This window comes from Pteropus alecto, unplaced genomic scaffold (genome assembly GCF_000325575.1).
Source record: "Pteropus alecto unplaced genomic scaffold, ASM32557v1 scaffold10, whole genome shotgun sequence".
NCBI lineage: Eukaryota > Metazoa > Chordata > Mammalia > Chiroptera > Pteropodidae > Pteropus > Pteropus alecto.
The window spans coordinates 10002715-10013951 of record NW_006431210.1 but is presented as its reverse complement, the minus strand read 5'-3'; the positions used below and the strand labels follow the sequence as shown (position 1 = coordinate 10013951).

The window sequence follows — 11237 nt, the reverse complement described above, 5'->3', positions numbered from 1 at the left end:
CCTGCTGGGGCTGCTGTCTGTGTGGGGTTTGCACATTTGACCCATGCCTACGTGGGTTTTCTCTGGGCACTCCAGTTTCCTCCCACATCCCAAAGATGTGCCCATTAGGTGAACTAGCGTGTCTACGTTGTCCCACTCAGTGTGTGTGTGTTAGTGGCCCTACGATGGAAGGGCGTCCAGCCCGGGGTGGGTTCCCACCTTGTGCCCTGAGCTGCCAGGATAGGCTCCAGCCACCTGTGACCCTGAACTGGAATAAGTGAATTGGAAAATAATGATCTTACTTGTTTTTATTCATCCTTCTTAAATGTATGTCTAGCTCACGTTTATGTCAATGTTTACTATTAGAAGTGTTTTAGATCTTTAATAGAAGTTTGGTAATGTTTTTGTGACCAGAAAATAGGCTGCAGGAACTTAACCCTTATATCAATTATCCTGCAGTAAAACTGGTTTCACTATACGTTGTTTTGCTTAAAGTCGCAATTTCCATTAACCAACTGAAAACATTAAGTGAAAACTTACTTTACTTATCTTTATGGATTTAAAAAAAAGTATTATGAAAAATTTCAAATATACTCAATACAGATCCATCACCAAGTTTCAATAATTACCAAGATTTTTATATGAAGTTTTTTAAAAACTTGAATATACCTGAAGATTTAGCCTTCAAATAGCCTGCTGACCTAAGTCACTATTCCTCTGGTTTGGAAAAAGTCTACTAATGGTCATGCACCACAGATACATATATACTGGTGTTTGCATGTTTGTGCATCCTTCTAGGAGTACTTATGTGGTCCTATTTAAATCAAATTACTGGATAACATGTGGACGAATCATATTTAAGTCAAGGCAATTTAACCACAAGGAAAAGTAATAAAGATTGATGTTGACATATTTTCCCTCTGATAAAACCAAAAATAACCATTTTTAGAACTTATTACAAATTAAATACAAATTTTTATCCAAAATATTAAGCACTAGAGACAATAGGATGTTTAAATATATGTAATCACAAATTTACAGAGATATCCATCTTTATAAGACAAGACTGCAAAGCCAGCTATTAAATCAGTTCTTTTTTCTAGTTAAATGAGATCCAAGTACATACTAACATAATTTAAGAAAGTTCAAAATAAAAGGCACCAATTAGATCTCTACCTGTTCTCTGAATTCTTGCTCTTTCAACTTTGAATCACTGATCAGAGTAGTCTTCTGTGCTAGCTGTGTCTGAAAGAAAAAGAGTCAGATCTGAAGTGCATACATAGGTTTTAACACTGCCTGGACGTATTTCCATACTGCTTGGGAAATTTTTTTCTTATTAAAACAGTTTCTTTATGTTTTAACTTAAAACACAGAATGCTCCTGAAAACACACTACCTTCAGTCAAATTCTATAAAGATTTAGTGTTACCTGCAGCTCCATAATTGTTACCTGAAAATGGAAAAGAAAAAAATGAGTGTCTAAAATAAAATCTGTAAGAAACAATATATTGAAATATGAAATTATAAGAAAATAAGAATTCAGTGTTATAGTCTTAAGAGAATGGTCAGATTTGAAATGAGACAACTTTTAATATTTGATTTTAAACTTGGTCTGTTATATAAACTATCACAGTGTAAGCATACACAAACAATGGTAAACACAAAGAAAAAGGACTGGAAGGCCATTCATCAAATTCTTAACAATGATTACCACTTAGCAGGGGAGGTGCCCACTAAGGAGAGTTTATTCTATATATGACTCTTTTTCAACAAAAATATATACATGCATGTATTGTTTGTATAATTTTTAAAAATTAAACATATTAACATCTAGTATAAGATGAGCTTTTTAGGGAAACTTCTAAAGAACTATTTCTGGGAATCCACTCTGAGCTATAACCACAAATTATTTTTCATTGAACTCACTGATATGTAATTCAAGATATCCCAGAAACAACCAAAGATATTCGAGAAGGATAAAAATTCATCAAGAATAAAATTAAATATTTTTATAGTAGAAATAAAAATTAAAGATATTTTCTCTCCTTTCTTATGACACAGGTAAAGGACTCAGAAGACCTTCTGAATATTAATTTCATAATCTTTCAATACTCTATGGCATTCCAATACAGGTCAAAATGCCAGAATATGCAACATTAATACTTATTTTGATGCTAAGGAAGAGAACATGTTAGACAGTGAAATATATGTATTCTTCTCATAGGAAGTAATATTTCATAACACTTGGTATCATGATTAAATGGCAAAAAAATTAAAAACCAAAATATAAGAGAATTAACTTAGTAGCTATTAAAGAAAGACACAGTCTACTCAGCTTGGTACCGTGTTAAGGTACCAAGTAGCACACAGTATAGCCTTTATAAAGGCTCTTCTCTCCATTTTGGAGAAGTGATCCATGTAATTGGTTGTCTGGAAAATTGCTAACTGGTAACTGACATTCTGTAATGAATCCTCTATCTCAAGGATGAAGACATGAACACTGTTCACCTAACTTTCCAAGGCCCTAGTGACCATGCTATGAAAAGACTGGATGAGAGAGAGTATTTTAGGAAGTAAAATGGTACACTGTTCAGCTTCTCAAACTCAGGCCCACATGCCCTGTGGGTATGCACTTGATGGGGTGCACAGTGAGACAGGAAGCCACTGCATAAACATAGCCTATCTTTCACAGTATCAATTTTACTTAAAGACTGGGATTATAAAAATAATCCCACTGCATTTACATCTGGCTCATTAACCGAGGAGAAAAACAGAAATTGTTTTTCTTAATGGTATATAACTAAAAACATTTTATTTGATTACAAATAAGGATATATTATAGAGTAGAATATATTATAGAGTAGAATATAAAATTTATATGAATTTTTAACACAAAGTTAAAAATCTAAAATTATCACACTTTCTATGAACTTTTGGCTATGCTCAGGGCTACAAGATTCGCTTTCCTCTGTTCTTTCCTCAGGAAAGACAGAAACATGGAAATGTCTAGGCTTTGAAGTCTAGAAGATTGGGTTTAAATTCCCAATACAACATTCATTGCAAGAGATTGACTGTTTCATCTAACTTCTTTGAACATTAGTTTCACTGTCTATAAAATAGATGAAAAGATTTTTCTTAGGATTAAATGAGGTAGGTATGTATGTTAGTAAGCGAGTCAAATAATGGAATTCACGATGTTTTCAAAAAACGTGTGACACAAACTCCAGTTCCTCTCACTTTATCATTGCCAGGGTTTTCTTCCTGCTGTAGCCCTTGCTGATACTTCTGTAGCTCCTCAAGTTGAGTCTGCAGGTCCATTACTTTTGCAGTCATTTCTTCTTCACGAGCCTTTAGAATTAAAAAAAAAATTAATAAACATGTCAAAAAACAAAACAAACAAAAAAAAAACCAGTAGAGAGGCAACACAGTGTAGAGCAAAACTATCTCTGTAGGAGAAACAAACCATTTTTACTGTAATTCATTACTGTGCTCTGAGCAGTTTCCTTCATGCCCAACTTTTAACTCTTTTTAATGCTACTCACTATTCCTGGGATATCATTTTTCCCCACCTTCACTCCCTCTGCTCTCACCCTATAAAGCTCATCAAGCTACTTCTTCCTCCTTAAACTAGAGTTCCCAAGTTTGAGCAATAATTAGGTGTATAACAGTATTGTGACGGAATTATAATACAAAGCCTGTGTTTTAAGACTTTGGCTCTTCCTATATTGGACTGTATTTCCATAAAATGGCAATTAATTTAAACTAGTAGATACTTCTATGCACAGCTCTGCCCAGGCAGCTGGTGACTTACTGATCATAAGCTGTACAAGTTTTTGCCCAGCCCCTTTGAATGGCTGTATAATTCAAGAGATGGTTCTTTGTCCTAGTTCAGCAAACCTGCACATCTACACATCTGTTCCCAAACAGCAGCAGTTCTTTAAGGTAAAATGTTTAACTAAAATCTATTTTTGAAAAATTAGTTACTATCCAATGTATTGGTTACCAATTTATTGTCTCTACTTGCCCCAAACTTTGCAAAAAACAGACAAGACTGTGAAAGTAATATGTGACTTAGTGGCCAAAAAAATCCTTCTTATAAAATTTGGCATACAAATTGCTGTCTCTCCTGTTTTGACTATCCTGGTAAAAGGCTGTTGCCCATCCTTACATTTCATTTGTCTTGATAACTGCCATGATTTATTATACGACGCAGTCTAGCACTCTCCTTGCTCTTATAAATCTTGCAATAACCTTTGTGCAAAAAGAACATTTGGAATTGGAATATTGATCAGATTTAAGTAATGAAGACAGGACAAGTGTTTGCTGAGTAAGAGTCCAAACAGGAAAAACAACCATAAACAGGTTATCTGATTTAATGGATGCTGACTTGCCAGAACCAAGAAACAATAAGTCTCAAAAACAAAAACAGATCAGTCCCATGGCATAAAATAAGGCAATGTACCACAGGACACATGCAAATCTAACTTTAAATACCACTTGTAATGAACTTAGACCACCTGAAAAAGAACCAACCCCTTCTCTCAACATAAGCAAAGCAGGGATCTCCTTCAAGATCTCCCCATGGAGGCACGCTTTAACCTAGCCACCACCCCTAAAACACCAAACACCAGAAACTATTGTAAGTACATTACTGCCCGCAGTCTTGGTTTACTGTTTTTATTCTACCAGGCTGTGTAGATGTCTGTATCAATGCAATTTAGTCCTGTTTGAAAGTATCATCTGTTATATGTACTTATACAGTTAGGCCCAGATTTTAATATGACAATTAGCTATGTCTGACATTTCCTTTGACTGTTGTGAGATACCAATCTAAAGCAAGCCCTCTAAGAATTAGAAAAGAATCTTTCATGTGTTATTTCTAATCTAAGAAACAGTTCCATAATTTCTTTTGTAAAACTTTTTAGTCTGAGGGAGAAAAACAGTCCTGCTTGCTTTGAAGTAAAAACAGTAAGAAAAACTAGTTAAATCGAAGATTTATGCACATACATGGAAATTATGTTTTAAAGACTACTTCTTATGCCAAAGCCAAATCACTAAAATACAACCAACATCAAAAAGAAACCAGTTTTGTATCCATTGTAGCTTTAGGAGCTACTTTCTCCCAATGAAACTGCACTGAGGCTGGGACTATGGTGATTAGGTAAGCTTCCTTACTTGTGTGTATTCAATTCCTCCTTTGAGATGTCATCACCCTCTGACCAAATAAATTCTTCTCGGCCCTACCATGTGTCATCTCCTTCAAATTTATCAACTGTCTAGTATGAGCCAAGCATTTGGCTATGGTCCTCAAGACTAGAGATGAATAACAAAATCCCTGCCCACAAGATGCTTACAGTCTAGGGGAGAGGTCTGATACATTAATATATCCCTGCGCCTACATGTATGACAAAAATCACATGTTTTAAGTGAAGTAATAAATATAGATGAGTACCAAAGGAACACAGATGTAATTAATTCCATTTCAGGAGTTTCCAAAAGAATGTAAGTGAAAATGTGATGCAGAAAAATACACTTTGAAAGGCTAACTTTGGGTAGAAAAGAGAAAAAATAAGAGTGTTATCTATGATAGTAAAGGCAGGAAAAGGAAAATGTTTCTCTGCTCTGTTATTAATAAATCACAGGATTATTTTAGTAGATGACAAAAGCACAACATTCTATAATATCATCATAAGACAAATCATCAATCTATTAACAGCTTTTCAGAAGGGAAAAAAACACCGCTATATAATACATAGAAATCACATCTAAAACTCCAATTCCAGACATTTGTAAACAGGAAAATAGTAAGAGAATATGTCTCAGAATCAAAGTAAATGGTGCTTGCTGAGAATTGTTAATATATCCTTTTAGTAATATTTATGATTTAAAAAAAAATTCTTCAAGACAAATTATGTAATTGGGTGTTTAGATGAGGACTGCCTTTTTACTCACAAAGTCAACCCCAGACCTGGCAGTTGAAAGCCTAGGGCCACAATGTCCAATACAGTAGTCACTAGCCATCCTAGAACTGTGGCCATGAGCACTTTGAATGTAGCTAGTCCAAACTGAGATGGGCCGTAAATATGAAAACATACTAATTTCAAAGAACACATATATAATTTTTATACTGGCCACATATTGAAATAATATTTTTGATATAATGGGGTAGTTAACATATTATTAAAATTAAGTTCACCTGTTTATTTTTTTTTTAATGTGGCTACTAAAAACTTTAAATTACATATGTGGCTCACATTTGTGGCGTGCATTATATTTCTAATAGACAGTGCTGGTCTAAGACACAGGAAGGAGCTTGGAAGAGAGTCTACCCAACTCTTTTGCCCACCCTCCACTTTCTGCCCACTTGCTCTGCTACTCTCAGCCTAAAGCTTGGAAGTCCATTCCCTTCATTTTCCCTAATAAACAGCAGAGTCTCAAGGATGAATCATACCAGAGGCTAACCTCTCTCCCTGCTCCCTCACCCCTCAGAGGTTTGTCATGACCTAAGGAAATTTACCATCTGCTACCCCACAATCCAGAAACAGAGTAGTTCATAAAAGGGAATTCTATAGCTGTGGCAAATGAAGCTCCTAGACTTGATAAATAACTGTTGCCTTCCTCAAGTTCCTGTTTTAGGGAAAAGTCTTTATAAAATATATAAAGCTAATGACTGTTCTATCACTCGCTGTAGTTATAGGGAAATCATTCAACTATGCTAAACTTTTCTTTCTGAGAAAGAAAAACAGAAGATGAAACTAAACTAACTTCAGCGTATCTTCCAATTCCAACATTCTCTAAGGAATTCAAGAAACAATAGTATAAACTTCACACATATATGTATACTCTATGGAAGTTTAAGAAAATGTGAAATCATTCGAATTTTTTCATAATGCAGTCTAAAAATTCAAATAGTATAAAAAGGTGGCATTTATATGCATGTGTCATATCTTGGAATTTCAGCCCTTTCAATTACATTTAAAATTATTATTAGGATCTATTCCCAGCTCAGACTTCTATTGCTGCCATAGTCAGTCGAGACATGATTCTCTGATTTACACATCCTTAATCAAGAGGTTCTTAGCATATAGTAAAATAAGGCTTGTAGTAACTAAAGAATCTGCAACCTAACGAAGCATAATTTTCATTGTTTTACATTTGAAAATGTTCTGGAGTTCAAAATACGCACTAGCATTCAGAGCTTATCTTCACACACTGTCATTCAAAAATGACCATGATCATCCACCATTAGTAAAGTACATTGAAATAACCTTTCACTAAATATAAAAGATTGAACTGATGCATTCCTTTTTTTTTTTAATCTTCTTTGTCCCTTGAGACCAAAAAAAAAACCATGCAAACTGGATAGGGATGGAATAAAGTCAACCGGTCCTCCTGAAAAAATCCCAGCTACGTAGCCACACTAAAACACTCTAACTCTCCTTATACTCAGACTTCACCCAAGCACGAACTCTCATTTCTTAGTCTGGCTCTCTCACAATTTAGCCTGACTTTGAGAAAGGAAAGAGAATACATTCTTCCCTTTTGCAACTCACTGTTGCTTCAATACTTGCCAACTGGACTGCACTTCTTGATTAGCAGAATCTGATCAAGGAACTATAATCTTGGGGAAATCAATTAAACTTCTTATAAATCTACATACTGTGTAGAAATACCAATTTAGATAATTGAGCCAAAAAAAACCCTCTATACGTTTAAAAAAAACAAACGAACAAGAAATCTGACAGTCCAATCTTATTTAGCACTACCATGAAATCTACTACAGCTAAATTTCAAAATAGAAAAAGAAAATAAAGTACATCAAGGATTTCCTCATATCTTTTGGCTGTTCTTCTTATATCTTCTTCTTTCTCCGTAATTTTTTTATGTAACTGATTTGTCTCTTCTTGATGGCTTTCCAAAAGTTCAGCCTCCACTTCCTGGGCTTTATCTAATAAATAAAAATGGACACACATGAGAAAACACATTAGGTAAGAATATCTACATCCCAATTGCAGTTAAGAACCCATGTTCCAAATCGAATGTGATGAAAATCAACTGAACAAATGTACCCTTCCCACAGAGCAGAAGTATCTTTACGAGTTAATTAATTAGCCAAAGCTTTCAGGTTCTTTCACCTGCTCCTCCTCTCAGTAAGGCAAACCACTGCCAGGTAGTACAGAGGTTCCCATTAGAGAATTTTCCTGGCCAAGAATCATTTTTAGTCCAGTTTAATTACCTAGAGCATTTTGCACAGTGTGAAAAAGAATAAGCTTAAATTATAAATAGTTTCTGCTGATTCTGATTTGTTCTTTATTGAACTGAAAATGTTCCTTACCAATGGTTTCTTTTATGGCCGTTTCCAGCTCCTGTTCCTTTTGTGCCAGCTGTGTATGAAATTCCCTCATCAGCTGTTTTAATGTGGAATTGTGCTTCAACTCAAGATCTTCCTGCTCCTGCCTGAGTAACGAAAATATAGAGTTAATTGTCATCAAAACAAACAAACAACAAAAAACAAACAAGATGTAAAGAGTTACCTGGTCTTCAAAACATACAGTATGATCTCAGTGGTATAAAAACATTTTTAAAGGCATGCATGAGTGTGTGTGTCTAGGCACAGTAAACTACTTCTGGAAGGGTATATAAACTATGATTACCTCTATGAAATGGTCCTGGGGATTTAAAATTTTTTCTTTTCCACTTAAAATTTTTCACCATACACATCTATCTCACATAATGATAATGCTAATCCTAAAATAACAAAATTGAAAATAATTCCTTGGATATGTACCTAATAACCATGATATTACATGTAAGAATAGGTTTTCCCTCCCAAAAGAGGACAGGGAATAACACTGCCTCTTGACTTAAATTGCTTTTATTTCTCCTCAGTATGTAACTTATTAGATTTATGCTTAATACTTTGGGTGGGTGAAACAACTGTATTAAGCTCCAAAAAAGGGACCAATTAGGGAGGATTTCGTGCTAAAAAAAAAAACTTACTTGATTCTCTCTTCCATTTCTTGTTCATATTCTTTCTTTGTTATATCCAATTCTAGCTGATGCTCCTTCCTCAACATTCGAATATCTTTCTGCAATTTCACAATCTCCTTGCTCAGCTTTTGCTTCTCCTGCTCTGCCACTGCTAATTTAAACTCCAGGTCACTGTGCTCAGCCTCCATGTTACTAAGCGATTTGGGTTGGACCACATGTGATTTGGACTTTTCTTCAGCACTTTCTTCCAAAATTTCTGTGGGTTTACTTTTTCCATCCATCTGTTGTAAAGCTTGTAATTTTTCATATTTTGAGGTCAACTCCTCCATTTCAACTCTATGTCCTTCCTTCTCTCTTGCTAAGCAGGAATCCAGCTCTTTTATCTTTTGCTCCAAAATTTGACAGGTTAGTTCCTTCTCTTGGAGGATTTTCTGGACATTATCGACCACATTTTCCGAGTTTTGCTTTGTCTCTATGTTATTTTTACCTCCCTCTTCTTCCACATGCTGGGATACTACTGAAGAATATTTCCTGTTTTTTTCTTCAAGTTCTTCTTGAAGATGATTTATCACAGCTTGATCCTCATGCTGCTTTTCTTCAGCATGTTTTATCTTTATTAAGAGCTCCTGGTATTTGCACTGCATTTCAGAAAGAGAAGAACATGTTTCTTTTTTTTCCTGCTCTAGCCTCTGCAATAGCTTTTCTTTTTCAATTACGTTTTTTTGTAAAACACTGACTTTTTCCTCACATGCCTTCTGCACACAACCTTGGGAATCTGCCTCTTGCTCAGTACATGCTGCCACATTTTTTGCTGATCTGGGCACAACTGACGTTTCTGACTGTGGTGAACTTTCCACTGACTTAAGTTTTTCTTCCAAGATATAAATTTCTCTCTCTCTTTCTTGCAGTTTTGTATTTAGCTCACTCAAATGGCTTTCTGTATCTTTTTTATACTGCTGTTCTTTCTCTTCCATTTGAGATAACAACTGCTTCTTGATGGCAGCAACTTTTTGTTCAGCCTTTTTCTTCAGTTCTGCTAATTTTGTAGCACTCTCTAACTCAAGTCTATCTTCCAAAGCCTTTAATGCCTCTTCTTTGCTTTTCACACTGGAATTCACATGTTCCAATTCTTTCTTCTTAGTTTCAAGTTCAGATTTCATGAAAGCCACTTGCTTTTCAAGACTTAAGACTTTTTCTTCAGCCTCTTTAACCCTGTTGTCCTTTTCTTCTCCTAACTCTTGAATGTGTTGAAGTTTCTGAACCATTTCGTTCTGTTCAATATCCTTTTGTTGATTGTAATTTTTAAGAACTTCATTTAAAGACTCAATTTCAACTGTTTTCTGAGTAATATGCTCCTCTAATTCTACAATTTTTGCTCTTTGAGTTTTTAACTCAGTCTCTAAATTACACTCCTTTTTCTCCATCTTGCTCTTCTTATCTTCCATTTCACCCTTTAAACATTCAAATCTTTTATTTTGCTGATCGAGGTCTTCCTTCAATAAAGTTGTCTGCTCATCCTTTTCATTGGCTTCCTTTGTTTTTAAGTCAAGTTGCATCTGCAATTCTTTAATAGTATTTTGATATTGTGTAAATTTTGACTGTGCTTTCTTCTTCCATTCTGAGAATTTGTTGGACAAGTGATCTACCTGTTCAAGAGCAGAAATTTTCTCTTTACTCAGAGTTTCAACTTTTAACGATAAATCTTGTACCTGATCCAGCAATTCACATTGTTCTTCATCATATCGCTTACTTAGTGATGAAATAGCTGCTTCTTTTTCAGTCAGGCTAATACTATTCTGAAGTTGAGCATTCAAATCAGTTACTTGTTTACTCAGATTGCTGATCTCTGATTTTTTTTCTTTAAGCTCTTCTTTCATCAGTGTTAGAGCATTGATGTTTTCCGATAACTCCTTCTTCAACTGTGTGATACAAGACTCCTTTTCAGAGGCGGCCTGTTGCTGATTGCCTCCCTCTTTCTGTAAGACTTCTTTTTCTGTTACAAGACCTTCAATTTCAGCCTTCAAGCTCTTAATTTGATTTTCCTTTTCTTCTAACCGATTAGTAGCCTGTTGAAAAGAACTGTTTAGTCTATTTTGCTCTTCTGTTAGCTGTCTAAGTTGTGCTTCTAATTCAGAAACTTTGCAAGTTTTAATTTGTAGTACCTCCTTAACTTTAGTTGTGTGGTGTTGACAATGGGAAATTCTAGAGAGAATGGCATTAATTTTGCTATTACAAATGTTGATCAGTTCATTTGTTTTAGCTTGTAAT

General features: G+C 34.9%; 1 protein-coding gene across 1 annotated transcript in view; it reads right to left on the bottom strand.

The window, feature by feature from the left end:
* The window catches only part of GOLGA4 (golgin A4), a 93343-nt gene that overhangs the window by 22750 nt on the left and 59356 nt on the right, over positions 1 to 11237 (bottom strand). Inside the window, exons 16-21 of the mRNA XM_025039346.1 lie at positions 8979 to 11237; positions 8314 to 8435; positions 7796 to 7926; positions 3216 to 3326; positions 1408 to 1428; positions 1156 to 1224 (exon numbers count right to left, since the gene is read on the bottom strand). The exon at positions 8979 to 11237 is cut by the window's right edge and continues 47 nt beyond it. Coding sequence (XP_024895114.1) covers positions 1156 to 1224; positions 1408 to 1428; positions 3216 to 3326; positions 7796 to 7926; positions 8314 to 8435; positions 8979 to 11237 — 2713 coding nt within the window. The remainder of the gene's footprint in view (positions 1 to 1155; positions 1225 to 1407; positions 1429 to 3215; positions 3327 to 7795; positions 7927 to 8313; positions 8436 to 8978) is intronic.